The sequence below is a fragment of the Chiloscyllium punctatum genome, chromosome 15 (genome assembly GCF_047496795.1).
Source record: "Chiloscyllium punctatum isolate Juve2018m chromosome 15, sChiPun1.3, whole genome shotgun sequence".
NCBI lineage: Eukaryota > Metazoa > Chordata > Chondrichthyes > Orectolobiformes > Hemiscylliidae > Chiloscyllium > Chiloscyllium punctatum.
This window is the reverse complement of record NC_092753.1, coordinates 92,341,090-92,367,741: the sequence shown is the minus strand read 5'-3', so window position 1 is coordinate 92,367,741 and position 26,652 is coordinate 92,341,090. Positions and strand designations below refer to the sequence as shown.

General features: G+C 42.9%; 1 protein-coding gene across 2 annotated transcripts in view; it reads right to left on the bottom strand.

Moving 5' to 3' along the window:
* LOC140486503 (neural cell adhesion molecule 2-like) overlaps positions 1–26,652 on the bottom strand; it is a 1,585,952-nt gene that overhangs the window by 284,190 nt on the left and 1,275,110 nt on the right. For both annotated transcript variants that reach the window (XM_072585745.1, XM_072585744.1), the window contains exon 12: positions 16,572–16,745. In XM_072585745.1, the coding sequence (XP_072441846.1) occupies positions 16,572–16,745 (174 nt within the window). The remainder of the gene's footprint in view (positions 1–16,571; positions 16,746–26,652) is intronic.

Below are 26,652 nucleotides of genomic sequence, written 5' to 3'. Positions count from 1 at the left end.
GGAAACAGAGGGGAGAGATTGATGGATCTGCCTGTAAGGGTCCTTTCTTTGAGACAATTGAACTTTGTGGATTGTAACAAAGGCAGCACTCAGGCCAGAGTCAAGTTCCACTTTCATTTGGAGGTCAGTGTGTTTGGGAGGGAGCTCAAGGTGATGATATCACAGTGGAGATGCTTAATAATTGCAATTAAGAGCAGATAAGACAAACAGCCCCTCGTATTTAATCTGCCCCGCTCCTGACCTGGTACAACATTTCTCACCTTTCCAAGTCGAAATAAACAGAAATAAAACTAATGACCTATTGTGCGACAGAATGAAGACAGCAGCTTTGTCCCTTTATCTCCCTTGAAACTGCAGGTCATGGATACTCGCATTATCCTGCATGAGTCCCATCATTACAATGTGATTCTGACAGCTACCATGGTGCAGCTTATGATACCATTAATGGAGATGACTTGACTGCACATATCAAACAGTATCTCTTTTGCTCCGTTACTGAGTCACCCACTGAGCATGTTAAATACTGCTCCAAGGCTTACACAGTGTCATCATTTGTACTGAGTGAAGCAGCACAAAGACCTCAGCTCCCTCCCTCTGCCCTGGCATGCTGTGCTGGCCACATGCCATTAATTGAGAGCTATTTACAGGCACCAAAATATAATAAGAGAAATAACACTTGCATCGAAATTACTGCTAGTTGGACTGACAATGCAAAGAAATGAAAGAAAGTTGTGCATTTATCCAACTTTCTTCATCACATCAGGATATCCGAAAGTTCTTTAGAACCGATGAAATGAGTGAAATAAGGTGCAGTCGATGTTGTACTTTCAGGAACACAGAAGCTAATTTGTGCTCTGCAAAATCCAGCGTGATAAAGACTGGATACTGTCTATTAGTTGTTGAGGGATAAATATTACCCGGGGATAACTTCACTACTCTTCTTCAAAACAGTTGCACCTTTTATATCCATTGGAGAGGACATAGATAGGAACAAATGCAGAAAGTTCTGGAGAAGCTCAGCAGGACTGGCAACATGTGAGGAGAAAGACCAACAGAATTAATGTTTCAAGTCCAAGACTGGTAAGGATTTGCTTGAAAGTGGAATCACAGGTAGATAGGATAGTGAAGAAGACGTTTGGTATGCTTGCCTTTATCGGAGAGTGCGTTGAGTATGGGAGTTGGAGGAAAGTGAGGACTGCAGATGCTGGAGGAGCAGGAGAATTGATGTTTCAGGCACAAGCCCTTCATCAGGAATCATTCCTGATGAAGGGCTTATACCTGAAACATCAATTCTCCTGTACCTAACAAATGCACCTAACCTGCACATCCCTCAATAATATGAGCAATGAGGTGTAGGTTTGTTCACTGAGCTGTAGGTTTGATATCCAGATGTTTCATTACCTGGCTAGGTAACATCATCAGTGGCGACCTCCAAGTGAAGTGAAGCTGTTGTCTCCTGCTTTCTATTTATATGTTTGTCCTGGATGGGGTTCCTGGGGTTTGTGGTGATGTCATTTCCTGTTCGTTTCCTGAGGGGTTGATATATGGTATCTAAATCTATGTGTTTGTTTATGGCATTGTGGTTGGAGTGCCAGGCCTCTAAGAATTCTCTGACATGTTTTTGCTTAGCCTGTCCCAGGATAGATGTGTTGTCCCAGTCGAAATGGTGTTTTTTTTCTTCCATGTGTAGGGCTACGAGGGTAAGAGGGTCGTGCCTTTTTGTGTCCAGCTGGTGTTCGTGTATCCTGGTGGCTAACACCTTTGTCATCACAAAACGAAACAAGATAGAAGAGACATTTAACATTATCAACAACACCCTCATAGGCATAAAGTTCATCAAGGAGGAAGAAACCGACAACAAACTCGCATTCCTGGACGTCACAGTCGAAAGAAAGGACAACGGAGAATTACAAACCTGCGTATACAGAAAACCGACAAACACTGACCAAATACTTAACTACACCAGCAACCATCCCAATGCACACAAACGAAGCTGTATCAGAACACTATTCCAACGAGCCACCACACACTGCAGCACAGACGAACTTCGGAAAACAGAGGAGAACCACCTATACAACGTATTCAAGAAGAACGGATATTCAAAAAATACAGACCGCAGATTCCTCAAGAACAAACCACGACAAGCAGACCAAACACAGCCAGAAACCCTAACCACCTTACCATACATCAAAGAAGTTTCAGAAATGACAGCCAGACTACGAAGACCTCTCGGAATCCTAGTAGCACACAAACCTGCCAACATTCTCAAACAAAAACTAGCAAACTTAAAAGACCCAGTACAACCCTTGGACAAAACCAATACTGTCTACAAAATTCCATGCAAGAACTGCCACAAACACTACGTAGAACAAACAGGAAGAAAGTTAGCCACCAGGATACACGAACACCAGCTAGCCACAAAAAGACACGACCCTCTCTCCCTCGTAGCCCTACACACGGAAGAAAAAAAACCACCATTTCGACTGGGACAACACATCTATCCTGGGACAGTCTAAGCAAAGACATGCCAGAGAATTCCTAGAGGCCTGGCACTCCAACCACAATGCCATAAACAAACACATAGATTTAGATACCATCTATCAACCCCTCAGAAAACGAACAGGAAATGACATCGCCACAAACCCCAGGAACACCATCCAGGACAAAATATAAATAGAAAGCAGGAGACAACAGCTTCGCTTCACTTGGAGGTCGCCACTGATAATGTTACCTAGCCAGGTAATGAAACATCTGGATATCAAACCTACAGCTCAGTGAGCAAACCCACACCCTAAACCTCAACCTGAGCTACAAACCTTCACAAACCTTGCACTATAAGCAATTTAGCAGGGCCAATTCACCTGACCTGCATATTTTTGGACTGTGGGAGGAAACCCACACAGACACAGGGAGAATGTGCAAACTCCACACAAACTGAGGCTGGAATCATACCTGAATCCCTGGCATTGTGGGGCAACAGTGGCAATCACTGAACCACTGTGCTGCATGGTTTAGAGGGATATGGGCTAAATGCTGGCAAATGGGCCAAGGTTAATTTGGGATATCTGGTTGGCATGGATGAATTGGACTGAAGGGTCACTTTCCATGCTGTACATCTCAATGACTGTTTGACTCAATGTCCTTGGCTTTACAACTCATTTGAAAGGTGGTACTTCTGCAAGAGCTAGACTTAGGGGGTGAGTCTAAATACACTATAGTCATGCTGCAATGTGCTTTAAAGGAAGTGCAAAGTATTGCTATTCTCTCAACAATCTGATCAGAGATGCTATGACTCGCCTCTGGAGCAGGTGGGACTTGAATCTAGGCTTCCTGGCTCAGCGGTGTGGACACTACCATTGTGCCTCAAGATGCCCCTAAAGTGCAAAGTGAAGGAGCCCACTCAGAAGATTTCTTAAGTGTATGATTCAGGTCGTAGAAAACTAACTAATCTCATACAAACCATTTCTATGTTAATGGATGAATGATACAAGTGAAGTTCTTTTGCAAACAGGATAGTGGACTGGAAATCCTTCAAGCTGAGGAGGGCTCACCTTTCCCCCACTGTTCCAGGAGAAATAGGATAGCTTACAAGTGCCAACATTAAGCACCAAGACGTTTCATGGAATCTGTACAATATTAAGGAGTTTGGGAAGTTTCCCACAAAGAAAGAGACTAATTGGCCTTTCACAGCACCTTACTTGTGCTTCTGTTCAGTATCAGCGGAGAGAGAAACAGAGTCAGAAGTCACACAACACCAGGTTATATTCATAGAGTCATAAAGATGCACAGCATTGAAACAGACCCTTCTGTCCAACTTGCCCATGCTGACCAGATATCCTAAATTAATCGAGTCCCATTTGTCAGCATTTGGCCCATATCCCTATCAATTGTGTTTGAAAAATATGATAAATTAAACATGAACAGAAGCACAGGCCAATAGATAATAAAAATCCTTTCTTTTGACTCAAGGAAACTGATTTTGAACTCAATCGCTTTGACCTGGTTAACTAAGTTTAAGGGTAATCGCAGTGTGCCAAAAGGAAATTAAAGCACATCTGTTCTGTCTGAGCAAAAGGGGATTAAAAAAGAGAGGTAAACCTATTCATAATCCACTTGCACAAAGACATATGAAACAAGTGTTAACTTTTCAACTTATATCTTTGCTGCTCTGTTTCAGACAAACCTGAACAAGTGGAGAAGCTCTATTGAGCTGGAAATGACTATTGGATTTGAAGTATTAGTTTTATTTCTCTCTAGTAGCCATGATGTGGATGTGCTGACGTTGGACTGGGGTGGACAAAGTCAGAAGTCACACATCACAGGTTATAGTCCAACAGGTTTATTTGAAATCACAAACTTAAAAAGTGTTTTGGAGGACGATATGGAGAGAAAGGATTTAGAGGGATATGGATCAAATGCTGACAAAAAGAATTAGATTAATTTAGGATATCTGGTCAGCATGGACAAGTTGGACCAAAGGGCCTGTTTCCGTGCTGTTTCTGTATGGCTCTATGACTCTATGAATATAGCCTGGTGTTGTGTAACGTCTGACTCTGTCTCTCTCCCTCCATTGACACTGTCAAATCTGTTGAGAATTTCAAGCAAAGTTTGTTTTTATTTCACACTTTTAACATCCACAGAGGTTTATTTATCCCAGCGAAGGTTGAGGGCATGCATACTGTTCATAATATGGAATAGTTATACTGGTTAAACTGCATGAAGCAATTTGAATGCCACTGAACATTCTCACAATATTGGATAAATAATGATTACAGAGGTAAAGCTCTGATGTTTTTTGCACTTTGAATGCATACAGGGATTGTACAAGAAACCTCACCAATCTCGCATTTTCTTTTTCAGTCTGGTCACCAGTCAAGGTAAAACTCCTAAGAGCATAGATCATCACTATGTTTCATTCCACCTAAGAGCTCTATTATTGTCTGGTTCAGACTGGGATCTTTCAATCCAACAGGCAGCTTCCACTGATAGAGGTACTTTGTTCACAGATAGCCCACAAGCAATAAAGCCATTAGGAGAAGTGATTTAGTTGCTGCTGTCAGGCAGGTCTTCTTGCTGTCTGTCGTACTGACACACAGAACTTCACTTGATGTCAGGAAGCCATTAGGCAGTGATCCTTAATGACAGTAATGACATTGTAGACTAATGCCTTTTAGCTTGAATGTAACAGTATTAAGAATGCTATGTTCCCTCAATTGCCAAGATCCCAGTCAAAAATAGAGTTAAAAGCTGGAATGTTTGGGAAAACTGGTTTGAACTATCGAGTAATTTAAAAAAAAATCCAGGCAACAGTGAAACTTTAAACATAAAGAGTGAAGATTCATGAGATTCTCAAAAGGTGATAAGGTCACTTGTACCTCAGCCATAAAGAAAACTAAGCCTCAGAGGAGATTCCAGTTCAACAACAATAACAACAGCCAATTTAAATTTATATAGCTTCCTTAACATACTTAAAATAGCCTGTGGCGTTGCCATAAAATGCAAGGCATTAGGAGAGGTGAGCAAAAGCTACTTTAAAGAGATTGGCTTTGAGCTGCATTGTAAACCGGAAAAGAGAGTTAGAGAGGTGAAAACAATAAAGGAGGATATTCCAGAGTTTAGGAATTCAAAAATGTTGGAAGGTTTAGTAAAGGAGGAAGTTACAGAGATGGAGATGTTAAAGATCATTGAGACTGAAAGTAGCGCATCAAGTCGCACCCCAGTGATGAGAGAATAACAATTGAGACTGACTGGAGTACTGAGGGAGTGCTGCACTGTCAGAGGGTCAGGGCTGAGGGAGTGCCGCATTGTCAGAGGGTCAGGGCTGAGGGAATGGGCACAATTGGAGGGTCAGGGCTGAGGGAATGGGCACTGTTGGAGGCTCAGGACTGAGGGAGTGGGCACTATTGGAGGATCAGGGCTAAAAGAGTACTGCACTGTCAGAATATCAGTACTGAACGTGTGCTGCACTGTCAGAGGGTCAGGGCTGAGGGAGTGCCACACTGTCAGAGGAACAAGCACTGAGGGAGTGCCACACTGTCGGAGGGTCAGGACTGAGGGAGTGCCACACTGTCGGAGGGTCAGGGCTGAGGGAGTGTTGCACTGTCGGAGGGTCAGGGCAGAGGGAGTGCCACACTGTCGGAGGGTCAGGGCTGAGGGAGTGGGCACTGTCAGAGGGTCAGGGCTGAGGGAGTGTTGCACTGTCGGAGGGTCAGGGCTGAGGGAGTGCTGCACTGTCGGAGGGTCAGGGCTGAGGGAGTGCCACACTATCGGAGGGCCAGGATACATGAACACCAGCTCGCCACAAAAAGACACAACCCTTTCTCCCTCGTAGCCCTACATACGGAAGAAAAAAAACTACCATTTCGACTGGGACAGGCTAAGCAAAGACATACCAGAGAATTCCTAGAGGCCTGGCACTCCAACCACAACGCCATAACCAAACACATAGATCTAGATACCATCGATCAACCTCTCAGAAAATGAACAGGAAATGACATCACCACAAACCCCAGGAACCCCATCCAGGAGAAAGATATAAATAGAAAGCAGGAGACAACAACTTCGCTTCACTTGGAGGTCACCACTGATGATATTACTTAGCCAGGTAATGAAACATTGGATATCAAATCTACAGCTCAGCGAGCAAACCTACACCCTGAAACTGGGAGAACTGGCAACTCCTTTTTGTTGTACAAGTGTTTTTTTAAAAAAAAACGAAAAGCCTTTTTCCTGATTGTTGCCTCAGGCAATATCTGTCAGCCATTAGCAAAGTCCCTCAACCCAGACAAATTGGAACCTCTTCCCCTTTTGAAAATAATTATGGACAACATAACCTTGTTAAAGGAGCAGTATCATCACAGACATTACAAACAGTGCAAGTCTTCTTTCTTTCCTTCTTACTGGATCTGTTCAAGAAAAGAACCAGCATCATAAGCCCTGACCTGGTAGATATTTTAAGTATCAACTATATACAGTACAGGCTAGAGGAAATGATAACATTCGAGTAGCATCAGGATTAAATAGGTTGAAGTATGCAGGAGCGAGATTAACATTGGAATAAGGAGAGCAAAGAGGAAGCCTAAGGAAAGGATGGTAGACTGCACTAAAACAAACAGGTAAAACATCCTTCAAACATATTAATAGTAAAAGATTAGTGAAGGATACAGTGGGACCCACAAGGAACAAGCAAGGCGAGTTGCTCACTGAAGCAAAGAGTATGGCAGAGAATGAATTCTTTGCTTCTGACTTATTAAGAAATGATGCAAATGGCCCAATTGAAACTGAGTGTTGAGCAATTGAGCAGTACAGTGTTAGATCAGGAATAAAAGAATTTCTCAAGAAAGATTAGGTCTAATCAAAGATAGTAGTGGAAAGTAGTGTGTGCAGTCCGAGGAGATAGGAGAAGTGCTAAATGAATATTTTTCCTCAGTATTCACACTGGAAAAAGATAATGTTGTTGAGGAGAATACTGCGATACAGACTACTAGACTATAAGGGATTGAAGTTCACAAGGAGGAGGTGTTAGCAATTCTGGAAAGTGTGAAAATAGATAAATCCCCTAGGCGAGATGAGATTTATCTAGGAATCTCTGGGAAGGCGGGGAGGAGATTGCTGAGCCTTTGGTTTTGATCTTTCTGTCATCAGTGTCTACAGGGATAGTGCCAGAAAACTGGAGGATAGCAAATGTTGTTCCGTTGTTCAAGAAGGGGAGTAGAGACAACTCTGGTAATCATAGACCAGTGAGCCTTACTGCAGTTGTGGGTAAAATGTTGGTAAAGGTTATAAGGAATCGGATTTATAATCATCTATAGAAGAATAAGTTGATTAGGGATAGTCAACACATTTTGCAAAGGGTAGGTCATGCCTCACAAACCTTATTGAGTTCTTTGAGATGGTGACCAAACAGGTGAATGAGGCTAGAGCGGTTGATGTGGTGTATATGGATTTCAGTAAGATGTTTATTAAGGTTCCTCTCGGTAGGCTATTGCACAAAAAAAATGGAGGAATGAAATTGAGGATGATTTAGTGGTTTGGATCAGAAATTAGCTAGTTGTAAGAAGACAGAAGGAGGTGGTTGATGGGAAATATTCATCCTGGAGTTCAATTACTATTGGTGTACCACAAGGATCTGTTTTGGGTCCACTGCTGTTTGTCATTTTTATAAATGACCTGGATGAGGGCGTAGAAGGATGGGTTAGTAAATTTGTGGATGATACTAAAGTCGGTGGACTTGTGGATAGTGCTGAAGGATGGTCCAGATTACAGAGGGACATAGATAAGCTGCAGAGCTGGGCTGAACAGTGGCAAATGAAGTTTAATGTGGAAAAGTGTGAGGTGATTCACTTTGGAAGGAGTAACAGGAATGCAGAGTACTGGGCTCATGGTAAGATTCTAGGTGGTGTAGATGAGCAGAGAGATCTCGGTGTTCATGTATCTAGATCCCTGAAAGGTGCCACCCAGGTTGATAAGGTTGTTAAGAAGGCATACGGTGTGTTAACTTTTATTGGTAGAGGGATTGCGTTTCGGAGCCATGAGGTGTAGAAAATTCTGGTACAGCAATACTTGGACCATTGTGTACAGTTCTGGTCACTGCATTGTTGGAAGGATGAGGAAGCTTTGGAAAGTCTTCAGAGGAGACTTACGAGGATGTTGCCTGGTATGGAGGGAAGGTCATATGAGGAAATGCTGAGGGACTTGAGGGTGTTTTCATTAGTGAGAAGAAGGTTGAAAGGTGACTTAATGGAGACAAATAAGATAATCAGAGGGTCTGATAGGATGGACAGGGAGAGCCTTTTTCCTTGGATGGTAATGGCTCACATGAGGGGACATAGCTTTAAATTGAGGGGTGATAGATATCGGATAGATGTTAGAGGTAGTCTCTTTACTAAGAGAGTAGTAGGGGCCTGGAACTCACTGCCTGCAACAGTAGTAGATTCGCCAATTTTCAGGGAGTTTAAATGGTCTTTGGATAAACATATGGATGAAAATGGAATAGTGTAAGATAGATAGGCTTCAGATTGGTTCCACAGGTTGGTACAACATCGAGGGTGAAGAACCTGTACTGCGCTGTATTGTTGTTTAAAATGAGGGCAAAGGTTAATCAAGGAAACTACAGACCTGTCGGCTTGACATCAATAGTGGGAAGACTGATGGACACGATAAATTTTTTTTTAAGATTACTTATAGTGTGGAAACAGGCCCTTTGGCCCAACAAGTCTACACCAACCCTCCGAACAGCAACCCACCCTGACCCGTTCCCCAACATTTACCCTTCACCTAACACTCTGGGCAATTTAGCACAGCCAATTCACCTGACCTGCACATTTTTGGACTGTGGGAGGAAACCGGAGCACCCGGAGGAAACACACACAGACACGGGGAGAATGTGCAAACTCCACACAGACAGTTGCCTGAGGCAGGAATTGAACCCAGGTCTCTGGCGCTGTGAGGCAGCAGTGCTAACCACTGTGCCACCGTATCTATACAAGATATGATAAATATACACTTCGAGAAAATTTATTTCACAACAGTCAATGTGGCTCTGTCAAGAGCAGGTCATGTCTGATAAATGTAATTGAATTTTTTGATGAGGTGAGCCAGGCAGCGGATGAGGGTAGTGCTGTGAATGTTGAATGTTTGGACTTTCAGAAAGCATTTGATATAGTGCCACATGGCAGGTTGGTTAGCAAACTAGAAATATCTGGGATTGATAGGTCCTTAGCAGCATGGATTAGAAGTGGATTTAAAAAAAAGGAAACAGAGGGTAGATTCTCGATGGGTATTTCTCAGATTGAAGGTGAGTTGAAAGTGGTGTCCCCCAGGAAGTGGTGTTGGGACCCTTGCATTTTCTGATTTATAGAAGTATTTTGCAAATGGGTATTGAGGGCAAAAATCTCTAAATCTGCAGAAGATACAAAGTCAGGGAAAATATTGGATTGTGAGGCTAATGCTGAGTAACTTCAGAGGGACATTGACAAATTGACCAAATGGGCAGACACCTGGCAGATGAATTTAAATGCAGAGAAATGTGAGGGAACGCAGTTTGGTATAAGAAACACTTTGAGAAAATACAGATTCAGGGAATAGAGGAGCAGAGAGACTGCAGAATTCATGTGTATAATTCTCTGAAATTGGTCAGGCAATTTGATGCAGTTGTTAAGGAAGCTTATCAGATCTTTGGGTTTATGAATAAGGGCATAAGTATAGAAGCAAGGAATTAATGCCACAACGCTACAAATCATTGGTCAGACCACATTTCAAGTACAAATTACTGGAATGTTACCAGGAATGAGGGACAGTATGTGTCAGGAAAGAGTAAGAATTGGGCTTATTCTCCTTGGAGCAGAGAAGATTAAGATGTGACCTGATTGAAGTGTTCAAATTTAGGAACATTTGACAGAGTAAAGACAGATATTCTGCTTCCATTTGAGCAATGTCAGTAACCGGGGTGGGGGGGGGGGGGGGGGGGTGGGGGTGGGGATCATGATTTCAAGAATGTCAGCAAGAGAGTGAGGAGTGAGATGAGGAGAAACTTCTTCACTCAGAGTTATAAGGATTTGGAATACACTACCAGGGAGAGTGCTGGAATTGAATTCCATCAGAGGGTTCAAAAGAGAGCTAGAGATACATTTGAAAGCAATGCGTTTATGGGCAGCACAGTGGCACAGTGGTTAGCACTGCTGCCTCACTGAGACCTGGGTTCAATTCCCACCTTAGGCAACTGTCTGTGTGGAGTTTGCACAATCTCCCTGTATCTGTGTGGGTTTCCTCCCACGTTCCAAAAATGTGCAGGGTAGGTGAATCGGCCATGCTAAATTGCCTGTAGTGTGGGGTGAATGGGTCTGGGTGGGTTGCTCTTCGGAGGGTCAGTGTGGACTTGTTGGGCCGCAGGGCCTGTTTCCACACTGTAAGTATTCTAAATTTAGACGACTATGGAGATTGGGCTAGACAAGGGGATGTCGTGGATAGTTCTTTGAAAAAAACCCAGCAGAGATGGGTCGAATGGCCTCCTCCTGTACTCTAAAATTCAATGATTTTGTAAGTAGAATCAGAATCCTTACAGTGTGGAAATAGGCCCTTCAGCCCAACAATTTCACACCAACCTTCCAAAGAATAACCCACCCAGGCTCATTCCCCTACCTAATGCACCTAACCTACACATCCCTGAACACAATGGGCAACTTAGTATGATCAATTCATCTAACCTGCACACCTTTGGACTGTGGGAGGAAACCCACACAGACAGAGCAAACTGCAAACTTCACACAGACAGTCACCTGAGGCTGGAATCAAACCCAGGTTCCTAGCACTGTAATGCAGCAGTGCTGAACACTGAGCCATTATGCCACCCAGGTTCACCTTGATCAAGACTTACCTCGAGCTCTCATTCAAATAAAACAAAGAACTGCAGAAACTGGAAATCTGAAACAAGAACTGAAATTACTGGAGAAACTCAGCAAGTCTGGCAGCACCTGTACAGACAAAGCAGAATTAATGTCTTGAGTTCAGTGACCCCTCTTCAGAGTTCTGAATCTATACCAAAGACCTAATTGAGAAATGGCCATGCTGTTGGTTAGGCATAAATGGAAGGGACACATCATAAGGAGCAATTGTCATCAGATGTTAACATAGAACTGGTGAGCACCTGTATAGGGTATACTCTCCCCTCTCGATTGATAGACAAATTTCAGAGTGTCTGTTATAAGAAGGATATTATTAAACTGGAGAAGGTTCAGAAAAGCTTTACTAGGATGTTGTAGGGAATGGAGGGTTTGAGATAGACTGGAAAGGCTGGGACTTTTTTCTGGAGCGTAGGAGGTTGAGAGGTGACCTTATAAAGGTTTATAAAGTCATGAGAGACATTGATAATGTGAATAACAAGGGTCTTTTCCCTCGTGTGGGAGAGCTCAAAACTAGGAGACATATTTTTAAGATGAGAGGAGAAAGATTTAAAAAGGACATGAGGGTCAACTTTTTTACACAGAATGGTTTGTGTGTGAATGAAACTGTTGGAGGCAGGTGTAGTTACAACATTTAAAAGGCATTTGGATAAGTTAATGAATAGGAAAGGTTTGGAGGGATGTGGACCAAGCACAGGCAGGTGTTCTGAAGAAGAGTCATCCAGACTCAAAATGTTAACTTGCTCTCTCTCCATGGATGTGACCTTTGTTGTTTTCAGTACAGATTCCAGCATCTGCAGTAATTTGCTCTGAAAGGCAAATGGGAATAGTTTGGTTTGGGAACATTGTCGACGTGAACTGCTTTGACTGAAAGGTTTGTTTCCATGCTGTATGACTGTTTAGCACTGTTTTGGGCAATCTCTATTCTAAATAATAACATTACAATTTACACTGCACCAAACATAATAGCTTTGCACAGTGTTGGGATTAGCATAAACTCTCATATGCATCTTTAAATAGAAATCTAATTTTAAGTGGTGTGAAATTGGAAAATTTATTAATTACGAAGAAATAAAATTAATCTATGTGGCCCTGGAGGCTTGAAAACAAAATTAGAATTTGACACAAACCTGAGGCATTCAAAACATTGACTTGACATTTTGCAGGAGCAGAAAGTTCATTAATGAGAGATGCCCTTCCATATTTAGGTTTCTCCATACTTTTGTCCAGATCTCCTGATCTGACTAATGTGCTCTGAAGGTCATATTGGACTCCTTGAAGGTCTTCACAATCTGACTGCCTGCACATTGTACAGGAGGCTTACATTTTTGATGAATGCCTCTGAAAAAGTCTGCCACTCTAAGTTTGAGTTGTTGGAGACCTCCAAGGGTTCCAAGCCACTTACCTGTATAGTTATACAAAACGTTAGAGGATTAAAATCTGTGCTGAGTGACTATAAAGCTGGCATGCTCTCCCAATCTCTCTAGCTCTCTGCTGATTCCTTTTGAATTATCTCATGATAGATCCTTCCCCAAACCTGATCAGACACTCCCCAACCCAACCTGTCTATGCCTGAGTTCCCTTCCTGGTGTACCTTAAACCCTGAGCCACCTACCTGGCACCCATCCACTTTGTCAGTTGCCTGCCAACTTACTCATTCATCCACTTATCAACCAGCTCAACCCCTCACCAGCTTTGTGACCCCAACCCCCCCTCACCCAGTAATCTGACATCTTTATATTCTCTCCAAAGGTTGGCAATGGGGCTTGAAGATGTGTAAACCCTTCACTTATTGGAATACAATAAATGGCAGAATTGTTACAGCACAGAAGAGACCATTTGGCCAATCACTTCTTTACCTTTCTATCACCTTTCCAATCTCCTGCCTTTTCCCTATATCCCTGCTCACCATTTCTATCCAAATAACCATCCAATGCTGCTTTATGAATATCTCCATTGAATCTGCCTCCACCACGTTCCCAAGCAATGCATTCTAAACCCTAACTGTTTGCTGTGTGGAATGGTTTTTGCTCACATCACCTTTGCTTTGCTTGTACATCAATTTAAAACTACTCCCTCTTGTTCTTTATATTCTTTTTATGAGCAGGAACAGCTTCTCCGTCCAGCCTGCTTATGGTTTTAAAAATCTTGACCAAATCTCCTCTTGGCGTTCTTCTCTCCAAGGAGAACTGTCCCAACCACCTCTACCTACCCTCACCCCGATTTTCCTCAATCTATTCTGCTCTGTCTCAATTGCATTCACATCTTTAATAATGTGCTGCTCACAGGACTCCAGCTCAGGTCAAACAGGTGTCTTTTAGCATCACTTCCTTCCTCTTGCATTGTATGTTAAGAGCAAAGACAGGGCATGGAATTTCCAGCTCTCTCCTAGTGCTGCATCACATGCACTCAAGTAGACTGAAGGCATTTCTGAGGCCTCTGGCATCAGATGTTGGTCAGAAGTGCAAAGCTCTGACACAGCATAAGATAGAATCACAGAAAATAGGTGCAGGAGTAGGCCATTTGGCTCCTTGAGTCTGCACCACCATTCAATATGATTATGGCTGACCATGCAATGTCAGTATGCCATTCCTGCTTTCTCCACAGACCCCCGATCTCTTTAGCTGCAAGGGCCACATCCAGCTCTGCCTTAAATATATCTAAAGAACTGACCCCACCAGCTTCCTGTGGGAGAGAATTGCACAGGTCCGGAACTCTCTGAGTGAAGAAGTCCTTCCTCATCTCCGTCCTGAATGGCTAACCCCTTATTCTTGTACTGTGACACCTAGTTTTGGATTTGCCCAACATCGGGAACCCCGCATTTAGCCTGTCCAGTCCCATCAGGATTTTATATGTTTCTATGAGGTTCGTCCTCGTTCTCCTAAATTCCAGTGTGAGAACTGTAATCCATTGGAAATTGGAGCCTTTATGTGGCAAATGGGGAACTGATAACAACATAGTGAGGGAAAGAATGCATTTGGGAGCTGAGAGAGCAGGGCAACTGATTGGTGACCTCCCTAAATATTCTGATGGAAGCATTGTGAAACTAGTGTTGCAGAGGACTGAACAGATAGTGGCCTGGCTAGTCTGGAGACTGAAAAATGTGTTGCTGGAAAAGCAAAGCAGGTCAGGCAGCATCCAAGGAGCAGGAGAATCGACATTTCGGGCATAAGCCCTTCTTCATTCTTATGCCCAAAACGTCGATTCTCCTGCTCCTTGGATGCTGCCTGACCCCCTGCTGCGTTTTTCCAGCAACGTATTTTTCAGCTCTGATCTCCAGCATCTGCAGTCTTCACTTTCTCCTAGTCTGGAGACTGGCAATCACAGGCAGATTACCATTCTGCTCCACTTCCTTACTGTTAAGATTGAGCTCCACATTTCCAGTTGGGAATTGCAATCCTGAACATAAGACCAGAAAATATGGGAGCAGAACAGGGTCATTTGGCCCATCAAGTCTGTTCTGTCATTCGATCATGGCTGATATGTTTCTCTCTCCCAGTCTCCTGCTATCTTCCTGTAACCCTTGATCCCCTTTACTAATCACTAACCACTAACCACCAGAAGTCAAATTGATGTGTAAACAAGGAGAATGCTTCCTGAATGTTATTTTCCCTGCAATAGACAAGACAAAAACAAACATTTCTGTTGTTCCTTTATCTCATCATCCCAAGTGGGATCCATCTGTGCATCAGCTGCTTGATAGGAGCATCTGTAAAGCTATAATGCAGAATCAATTCTTTGGCCGTGAAAATATCTTTTGTAAACGATGTGAAAGTTCCTTAAATGAATGCACATTCTTACTTTAACCTTGCTTTAACAATTCCCCATACTGCAGGATATTCAGATGACATCAGACACTGTCTCTCCTTTACAGCAGTTAGTGCTATGGGGGGGGCAGTGATGGCCTAGTGGTGTTATCACTGTGTGGCTAATTCAGAGGTCTAGGTGACATTCTGAGAGCCTGGGTTCAAATCCTGCCCCTGGTGGATTTTGAACTCAATAAATATCAGAATCTAATGATAACCATGAATTAATTGTTGAAAAATCCCATTTGGTTTACTAATGCCCTTTAGGGAAGGAAACTGCCATCCTGACCTGGTTTGTGAGTCCAGGGGGTTGATTCTCAACTGCCCCCTGGGTGAGTAGGAACGAGCAATGAATGCTATCTAGCCAGTGATGCCCTCATCCCATGAATGAACTTTTAAAAATATTGTGTTCAGTGCCAGCTGGGTATCAGTTAAGTTTAGTGCAGGATGAAATTGTGGGGAGGATGAGTCCTGAGCAAAGGAAGGAGCAGCATTATGTCAGGCAGGAGATAAAGTGTATCAGGTCTGGCTCTGGGGGAAGAGGAGTGTCCCTAGTGTGGTATCATCCATGGTGTAACCAGGCCAACACAGAAGCCGGTACTAGGTTCAACAGCAGGGGGAGGGGCTGGCAGGTGGGGGTTGGGATTATTTTGGATTGGACGGTTGTCAGGCCAGCCTGGGAGAAGGGTTTTGCCCGGGATGGTGGATGTGATCATGTTAGTCTTTGGGATTCTGTTCTGCGGAAAGGTTTCTTGTCAGGATCCATGAGAATATCCATGTTAATTAGAGTGGGTGTCAAAGATTGTGTATAGAATGGAAAATAGAGAGAGTTGAGGAAAGGTACAATTAGATTTTGAGATCAAGGTAAAAGAAAAGTATACTTGCATTCAACAGTGAATACATTGACTGTACCATCAATACACCAGGAGAACCAGTCTTTATTATTCTGAGCTCTTTATGGAGCACAAGACTTGCACATTGAAACGGTGCCAGCTACCAATTGTTGAGTATTCTTGGAGTCACATCAAAGAATGATACAACACAGAGGGAGAATAATGACCACATTCTATGTGTCATTCCTTTGAAAAAAGACTCCAATTAGAGTCACACCCCTGTTCTTTCTCTGTGGTCCTGCAAATGTTTGCCCTTCATATTTATCCAATTCCCTTTTGAAAATCACAACTGTATCTTCGTCCCTCATCCTTTTAGGCAGTCATTCCAGAACAATAACAACTCACTACACATCAAAAGTAATTCTCATCTTGCCTCTGTTTTTTTTTGCCAATCAACTCAAATCCTGTTGCTGCTGAAACCAGCTTTTGTTTGACTCTGATACAATCCCGCGCACTCTATTCCAGTCACTTACTTTGACTCCCATTGGAATTCACTGTTTTCCAATCGCCTGAATCTGCTTCATTGACTTCCACTTGGTAGTGATGAATTGGGACCCCGCCATGTGAATCTGGCTTGGTGAAGGAGATTCTTGCAATTGTCTGCGATACGGCAAGGACTCTCAATCCGTATGGTCGGGACGGGACAGCTGCCAAGGAAAAAAAAGCCATACAGTGTCTGAGCAAACTCTGAGCAGCAAATTCAAATCTGCATCAATTACTAGTTTCTGATCTCTGCAGCATCTTCCACCAAGTTTACTTTCTTCATTAGCTTGCTTCAGTAGCAGCAAAGCAGCCAAATTGTCAGGCCTGGCTAAGTGGGTAGTACTCTGAGGCAGAAGTGGTGGGTTCAATCTACCCTCTGGAGTTATGGAATATTATCTAGATTGATATTTGAGTGAACTCAGCTTTGCCGGCGGTGCAGCCTTTCAACGGGGAAGGGGGTGGTTATGTCAGTGCACTAGTAATCCAGATCCTCGATTAATGGCCTTGGGGGCAAGGGTTCAAATCTGACCACAAGAGCAAGGATTCAATTTACAGAATCTTGAACTAAAAATTCAACATTACACTGGCTATGAATCATTGATTGTTACTTGGTTCACCTACTTCCTCCAGGGAATGAAGTTTGCTCTTCATGTGTCAGCAGACCTACTGATGTATTGACTTCTTAAACTCTGAATGGCCTGGCGAGGCATTCAATTATTTGCACTTTTTGAAAATGCCTCTGCTACCACCTAAATCCGTTGAAAGAATATAAAGATGTTTCATTTCTCTGGCTGGAGAAAGTGGTCTATACCATGGCACTACTGGATGGGTAAGCAAGGGGGGCTTGCCTCCTGACTGATATTTATCCCACAATAGGCATTGCGAAAATAGACTTTTCTTTTGTCCTTTATATCATTATCACAAGTGGGATCTTGCTGTGCACCAGCTGCCTGATGAAAGCATCTGTAAAACTATAATGCGAAATCGATTATTTGACTGTAGAAAAGAATCACTTGTACACCGCGATGATGTGAAAGGTCCGTAAATGAATGCACATTCTCGGTTAGACCTATTGGTTAATGCATTCTGGATATAATTCAAGTAACCGAATGGGTATTTGAGAAGATTGTCACTGGAGAATGAACTGATGTGTCTGTAGTTGCTGTAAGCCTTTGCTTTATCATCAACAATAGCTTACATTCATACAGCTTGCCTAATGCAGAAATGTCCCAAGGCACTTTGTAGAAACGTGGTCAGACAAAAATGAATACCAAACGGACAAAGAAAATGTTAACAATGATGGCTACAATGCTTTTAGTACTGATCCTATATTTATACCTTTGTGTACTGATCCTATATTTACAGCTTTGATTCCACAAATGAGAATTACCTTTAACAATTTGATCTCTCAAATCACTGAGTGATACAGCACAACCATACAGCTTATCATGCCTGTGACAGCTCCTTGAGTTACCTAATTAGCCTCTTCCCCCACTGCTCTTTTCCTGCAGTATCATACCCCTTCATTCAATTTCACCGTTCAAAGTTACTATTGAGTCTCCTTGAACCATCCTTTCCTGATCATAAGAAGCCCTTTTGTAATTGTTAAGATGCCTATGAGGTTGTCCTTGATTGCCTCAGCTCTAATATGCTTTGTTGTTCTGATCTGACTGTTAGGAAGTTCATTAAATAATGTGTCTTAGATGGTGCCAAGCTGTACTTGCAAGGCCGATAGACGCTAGGAAATGCAGAGGGTGGAAACAGATTGCAACACATGTGCCACATGGGTTGGAAACACTGCACTTTTAAAATTACTTCCCCATTTATGCTGTACATTGACCTTCAGCAGTTATTGATGTCACTGATTTCATTATGACTCCATTACACTTCTTTTCTCACTTTATCCTGAAAGCAAGTTATTAGGACACCAATGTCAATTCCCTGTCAAACACATGGCAGTCTTGGTTGACTGGAGTCCACCATCCACAAAAGGCTTCCACGCTTGTTGCCTTTGTGACATGTCCTGTGGACTATCTCGAAGTCAGTGTTGCTGCGTAAACTGACTGCAAAAGCAATTCGCTGCTGAAATCAAACCAGAGATTCTTTAGCTCCTCACCGTCACAAAATACCGACCCCAAGGCCATTCCTTGGATCTGAACACTTTATACTCTGCATGAATGGAATCCATCAATATGTTCTGTGAAAATGAGGGGATTATATCCAAACTACTTTGCATTAGGCTTGTCACTAGTGTCACTGAACCTGAATCTGTTTGGAAGGTTTGCAAAGACAACAGGCAAGGAATATTTTGACAATCAGTGAGAATTTTGAGATCCTTTGGAACACTTAATGTTCGACCATTATTTGAGAGTAACATGGTTTGAAAAAGTAAGTAGGAAGAAAATCATTCCTTGTTCAGTTCCTCTCTTCTGTGGACACTTATTCTTCTGATCGTTGATCTTATTTGTCTCTGTGGGATCTTGCTGTTCATATATTGCCTGCCACATCTTCTCCATTGCAATAGTAACCTCCCTTCAAAAGTAACTCATTGCTTTAAGGCACTTTTGAATGCATGAAGAAGGGTTACTGGATTCAAAATGTTAACTCTGCTTTCTCCCCACAGATGCTGCCATACCTGCTGAGTTTCTTCAGCAATTTCTATATTAGTTTGTTTGAAATCCCTTACAGTTATAAAAAGTGCTAGTTTGTTTTCATTTCAGTGTCAGGTTGTGAAAAGAGGGAGAAGGTACATAGGAAGAAAAATATTCAACTGAACTGCCCAGCTGTTAATAGAGTGGACTGAGTCACCTTTCCTTTGTATGGGAAGGATAATGGTGGAGTGGTATTGTTGGTGGGCAAGTGTGGTAATGTCCTGGGGATCTTGGTTCAATTCCTGCCATGATAAATGGTAAAATTTGAATTAAACTTTAAAAAAATTTTGAGATTAAAAGTCAAATGATGATCATTATTGAATGTGATAAAAATTCCATAATTCATTACAGAAAGAAAACTTTCATCCTGAATTCTGTCTGCATGACATTCAACACCAGTCCCACTGATTGGTTATTGACTGTTCTCTGAAAGGCACAGTATGTCACTCAGTTGTATCATTAAACTATAAAGACATAGGAGCAGAAATTTGGCCATTCAGCCCATTGAGTCTGTCCTGCCATTCAATCACAGCTGATAAGGACTATCATGTGTTCATAAGGTAAGGGTTTTCCACTTCTTTTTTATCATGAGACTGGTAAAAAAATCCTTTTTTCTTTCCTCATTTATCTATTATTTGAAAAACAGTATAGCAGAAAAGTATTAGAAATTAATTAACTCATAAGTTTAAATAAATTAACAAAGTAATTGGTTAGGCAGGTGATGTAGCTGTATGATGTGGGAGCTGGCTGTTCCCACTGTTAACTGCACTGACCACATCTGCAACGAGTGTTGGTTGCTGGAGGAACTCCAGCTCAGAGCTGATGAGCTGGAATCTGAATGTCAAAACTGCAGCACATCCAGGATGGGGAGAGTTACCCGGATGCCTCTTTTCAGGAGGCTGGTGGAGTAAGTAATTCAGATTCAGTTAGTGATCAGGGACAACAGGGTGTGATTGCAAATGAAGCAGTTAGGAGAATCCTGACTTCAGGAATGAAGGAACCTCAGCTCTTGACCTTATCCAACAGGTATGAGATGCTTTCTCCCTGTGTGGATGAGGAAAAGGGCTCTGGACAGGATGAGCCAGCTGACCACAGCACCATGCTGCAGAAGGCCATTCAAGAGGGGGAAGCAAAAAGACAAGTAGTTGTTATAGGGGATTCTGTAGTTAGGGGGTCATGTTAGCTTGAGCCAGATCAGGAGTCCCGCATAGTGTGTTGCCTGCCCGGTGCCAGGGTACAGGGCATCTCTGACCGGCTTGAAAGGATATTGGAGTGGGAGGGGGAGGATCCAGTTGTTGTGATCCATGTTGAGACAAACAACATAGCAAGGGTAGGATGGAGAACCTGTTTGGAGATTATCGAGCACTGCGAACGAAATTAAGGAACAGGTCCTCAAAGGTAATAATCTCCAGATTACTGCCCTAGCCACGTGCAAATTGGCTTAGGGACAAGAAAATTGGGGAAGTAAACATGTTGTTAAGGGAGTGCTGCGGGAAAGAGGGGTTTCATTTCATGGGGCATTGGTATCAGTTTTGGAACCGAATGATCTGTACCGATGGGATGGTCTCCCCCTCAACCGATCTGAAACCAAAGTTCTAGTGAAAAGGATAAATAGGGTGTCACTCGGAGTTTAAACTTGTGAGTCGGGTGGAAGGGAAAGGGAAAACAATAGAAAGTACAATGGTAAGCAGCAGGTTTGTATGTTTGCAGGAGGGTTTAAGATCAAAGCAATCTATGATAGAAGTAAAAAGGAAGGTTAACTCAGGAGACATTATGAGAGATGTTTGAAATCATGAGATGAAGAAAGCTAGCATAAGGGTACTTTATGTGAATGCTCATATTATTCATAACAAGGTCAGTGAGCTAACGGCACAAATCATCACAAATGAATATGATTTGGTAGCCCTTACAGAGACATGGTTACAGGATGGTCACAACTGAGAGCTAAATACCCAGGGGTATCAGACTATTTGGAAGGACACACAGGAAGGTAAGTGGCAATCAGTAACGAATGGTGCGCCTCAGGGATCAGTGTTGTAACCGTAATTATTTACAATTTATATTGATGATTTGGAGTTTGGGACCATGTGTAGTGTGTCAAAGTTTGCAGATGACACCAAGATGAGTGTAAAGCATGCAGAGGAACGTAGATACTTGAAGTGAGTGGGCAAAGATCTGGCAGATGGAAGACAATGTTAGTAAAAGTCATCCATTTTGGTAGAAGCAACAGTGCAAAAGATCATTACTTGAATGGTAAAGAGTTGCAGCACACTGCTATGCAAAGGGACCTGTGTGTCCTTGAGCATGAATCACAGAGGATTGGTCACCTCCAAGTGAAGCAAAGCTGTTGTCTCCTGCTTTCTATTTATATGTTTGTCCTGGATGGGGTTCCTGGGGTTTGTGGTGATGTCATTTCCTGTTCATTTTTTGAGGGGTTGATAGATGGCATCTAGATCTATGTGCTTGTTTATGCCGTTGTAGTTGGAGTGCCAGGCCTCTAGGAATTCTCTGGCATGTCTTTGCTTAGCCTGTCCCAGGATAGATGTGTTGTCCCAGTCGAAATGGTGGTTTTTTTTCATCTGTGTGTTCACTTGGAGTTCGCCACTGATGATGTTACCTAGCCAGGTAATGAAGCATCTGGATATCAAACCTACAGCACAGCGAGCAAACCTACACCCTAAACTCTATCAACTTAGGTGGCAACTTAGAAGATCTATGGATATGGACCCCAAGCTTTCTGTGTTCCTCCACACTCACAAGAATCCTGCCTTTAACCCTGTATTCTACATTTAAGTTCAACCTTCCAAAGTGAATGACTTCACACTTTTCGAGGTTGATCTCTATCTGCCACTAATCAGCCCAGTTCTGTATCTTGTCAATGTCCTGTTGCAATCTCCAATAGCCCTCCACACTATCTATAGCTCCACCAACCTTCATGTCTTTAGCAAACTTACTAACTCACTCTTCTACTTCCTCATCCAAGTCAATTATAAAAATCATAAAGAACAGTAGTCCAAAAACGAATCTCTGAAGAACACTACTGATCACCGAGCTCCAGACCATACACTTTCCATACACCACCATCCTCTGTTTTCCATAAGCCAGCCAATTCTATATCCAGGCAGTCACATTTCCCAGTTTCCCATGATTCCTTACTTTCTGAAAGACCCTACCACGGGGAACATTATCAAACACCTTGCTAAAATCCATGTACACCACATCCACTGCTCTACCTTTATCAATATGTTTTGTCACATCCTCAAAGAATTCAATAAGATTTGTGAGGCACGACCTGCCCCTCACAAAGCCATGCTGACGATCTCTAATCAAACTATAGTTTTCCAAGTAATCATAAATCCTGTATCTCAGAATACTCTCCAATAATTTTCCCACTGCTGATGGAAGACTCACTGGTCTGTAATTCCGAGGATTGTCCCTATTCCCTTTCTTGAACAAGGGAATAACATTCGCCACCCATCATTCATCTGGTATTACTCGAGTGGACAGTGAGGATGCAAAGATCATTGCTAAAGGCACAGCAATCTCTTCCATCACTTCATGTACAAACCTAGGATTTATCCCATCTGGTTCAGGGAACGTATCTGTTCTTACATTTTTCAAATTTCCAGCACATCCTCCTTCCTAACATCAATTTGTTTGAGCATGTCAGTCTATTTCACACTGCCCTTGGAAATGTCAAGGTCCCTCTCAGTAGTGAATACTGAAGCAAAATATTCATTAAGACCCTCCTCTACCTCCTCCGACTCCAGGCACAAGCTCCCTCCACTATCCCTGATCAGCCCTCCCCTCACTGTAACCATTCTCTTGTTCCTCACATAAATGCAGAATGCCTTTAGGTTTTCCTTAATCTTACCCACTAAAGAGTCATAGAGTCATAGAGAGGTACAGCATGGAAACAGACCCTTCGGTATAACCCTCCATGCCGACCAGATATCCCATCCCAATCTAGTCCCACCTGCCAGCAAACCCTCCAAACCCTTCCTATTCATATACCCATCCAAATGCTGCTTAAATGTTGCAATTGTACCAGCCTCCACCACATCCTCTGGCAGTTCATTCCATACACATACCACCCTCTGCATGAAAAATTTGCCCTTTTGGTCTCTTTTATGTCTTTGCCCTCTCACCCCAAACCTATGCTCTCTAGTTCTGGATTCCCCGACCCCAGGGAAAAGACTTTGTCTATTTATCATATCCATGCCCCTCATGATTTTATAAGCCTCTATTAGGTCACCCCTCAGCCTCCAACGCTCCAGGGAAAACAGCCCCAGCCTGTTCAGCATCTCCCTGTAACTCAGATCCTGCAACCCTGGCAACATCCTTGTAAATCTTTTCTGAACTCTTTCAAGTTTCACAACATCTTTCCGTTAGGAAGGAGACCAGAATTGCACGCAATATTCCAACAGTGGCCTAACCAATGTCCTGAACAGCCGCAACATGACCTCCCAACTCCTGTACTCAATACTCTGACCAATAAAGGAAAGCATACCAAACGCCTTCTTCACTATCCTATCTACCTGCGACTCCACTTTCAAGGAGCTATGAACCTGCACTCCAAGGTCTCTTTGTTCAGCAACACTCCCTAGGACCTTACCATTAAGTATATAAGTCCTGCTAAGATTTGCTTTCCCTAAATGCAGCACCTCGCATTTATCTGAATTAAACTCCATCTGCCTCTTCTTAGCCCATTGGCCCATCTGATCAATATCCAGTTGTAATCTGAGGTAACCCTCTTCGCTGTCCACTACACCTCCAATTTTGGTGTCATCTGCAAATTTATTAACTGTACCTCTTATGCTCTCATCCAAATCATTTATGTAAATGACAAAAAGTAGAGGGCCCAGCACCGATCCTTGTGTAACTCCACTGGTCACAGGCCTCCAATCTGAAAAACAACCCTCCACCACCACCCTCTGTCTTCTACCTTTGAGCCAGTTCTGTATCCAAATGGCTAGTTTGCCCTGTATTCCGTGAGATCTATCCTTACTTATCAGCCTCCCATGGGGAACCTTGTCGAACGCCTTACTGGAGTCCATATCAATCACATCTACTGCTCTGCCCTCATCAATCTTCTTTATTACTTCTTCAAAAAACTCAATCAAGTTTGTGAGACATGATTTCCCATGCACAAAGCCATGTTGACTATCCCGAATTAGTCCTTGCCTTTCCAAATGCATGTACATCCTGTCCCTCAGGATTCCCTCCAAAAACTTGCCCACCACCGAGATCTGGCCCACCGGTCTATAGTTCCCTGGCTTGTCCTTACCACCCTTCTTAAACAGTGGCACCATGTTTGCCAACCTCCAGTCTTCCGGCACCTCACCTGTGACTATCGATGATACAAATATCTCAGCAAGAGGCCCAGCAATCACTTCTCTAGCTTCCCATAGAGTTCTTGAGTACACCTGATTTCCTGGGGATTTATCCACTTTTAACTGTTTCAAGACATCCAGCACTTCTTCCTCTGTAATCTGGACATTTTGCAAGATGTCACCATCTATTTCCCTACAGTCTATATCTTCCATATCCTTTTCCACAGTAAATACTAATGCAAAATATTCATTTAATATCTCCCCTATTTTCTGTGGCCCCACACAAAGGCTCCTTGCTGATCTTTGAGGCACCCTATTCTCTCCCTAGTTACCATTTTGTCCTTAATATATTTGTAAAACCCCTTTGGATTCTCCTTAATTCTATTTGCCAAAGCTATCTCATGTCCCCATTTTGCCCTCCTGATTTCCCTCTTAAGTATACTCCTACTTTCCTCATACTCTTCTAAGGATTCACTCGATCCTAACATATGCCTCCTTCTTTTTCTTAACCAAACCCTCAATTTCTTTAGTCATCCAGCATTCCCTACACCTACCAGCCTTTCCTTTCACCCTGACAGGAATATACTTTCTCTGGATTCTTGTTATCTCATTTCTGAAGGCATCCCATTTTCCAGCCGTCCCTTTACCTGCGAACATCTGCCCCCAAACAGCTTTCAAAAGTTCTTACCTAAAAATTGGCCTTTCTCCAATTTAGGACTTCAACTTTTAGATCTGGTCTATCTTTTTCCATCACGATTTTAAAACGAATAGAATTATGGTCGCTGGCCCCAAAGTGCTCCCCCACTGACACCTCAGTCACCTGCCCTGCCTTATTTCCAAAGAGTAGGTCAAGTTTTGCACCTTCTCTAGTAGGTACATCCACATATTGAATCAGAAAATTGTCTTGTATAGACTTAAGAAATTCCTCTCCATCTAAACCTTTAACACTATGGCAGTCCCGGTCGATGTTTGGAAAGTTAAAATCCCCTACCATAACTACCCTATTATTCTTACAGATAGCTGAGATCTCCTTACAAGTTTGTTTCTCAATTTCCCTCTGACTATTGGGGGGTCTATAATACAATCCCAATAAGGTGATTATCCCTTTCTTACTTCTCAGTTCCACCCAAATAACTTCCCTGGATGTATTTCCGGGAATATCCTCCCTCAGCACAGCTGTAATGCTATCCCTTTTCAAAAATGCCACTCCCCCTCCTCATTTGCCTCCCTTTCTATCCTTCCTGTAGCATTTGTATCCTGGAACATTAATCTGCCAGTCCTGCCCATCTCTGAGCCATGTTTCCGTAATTGCTATGATATCCCTGTCCCATGTTCCTAACCATGCCCTGAGTTCATCTGCCTTCCCTGTTAGGCCCCTTGCATTGAAATAAATGCAGTTTAATTTATAAGTTCTACCTTGTTCCCTGCCTGCCCTGACTGTTTGACTCACTTCTGTTCTCAGCTGTACCCGTCTCACTCTTTCCTCACTATCTCCCTGGGTCCCACCCCACCCCCCCACCTTACGAGTTTAAATCCTCCCAAGCAGTTCTCGCAAATGTCCCTGCCAGTATATTAGTCCCCTTCCAATTTAGGTGCAATCCGTCCTCCTTGTACAGGTAACTTCTACCCAAAAGGAGATTCCAATTATCAAAAAATGTGAATCCTTCTCCCATATACCAGCTCCTCAGCCATGCATTCATCTGCTCTATCCTCCTATTCCTGTCCTCACTAGCTCGTAGCACTGGGAGTAATCCAGATATTACTACCCCTGAGGACCTCCTTTTTAAATTTCTGCCTAACTCTCTGTAATCTCCCTTCAGAGTCTCAACATTTTCTCTTCCAATGTCGTTGGTTCCAATGTGGACAATGACCTCCTGCTGGCCCATCTCCCCCGTGAGAACATTCTACACCCTCTCTGAGACATCCTTGATCCTGGCATCAGGGAAACAACACACATTTCTGCTTTTTCTCTGCTGGCCACAGAAACGTCTATCTGTACCTCGGACTACAGAATCCCCTAACACAATTGATCTCTTGGAAGCCGACGTACTCCTCATTGCATTCGAGCCAGTCTCAATACCAGAAAC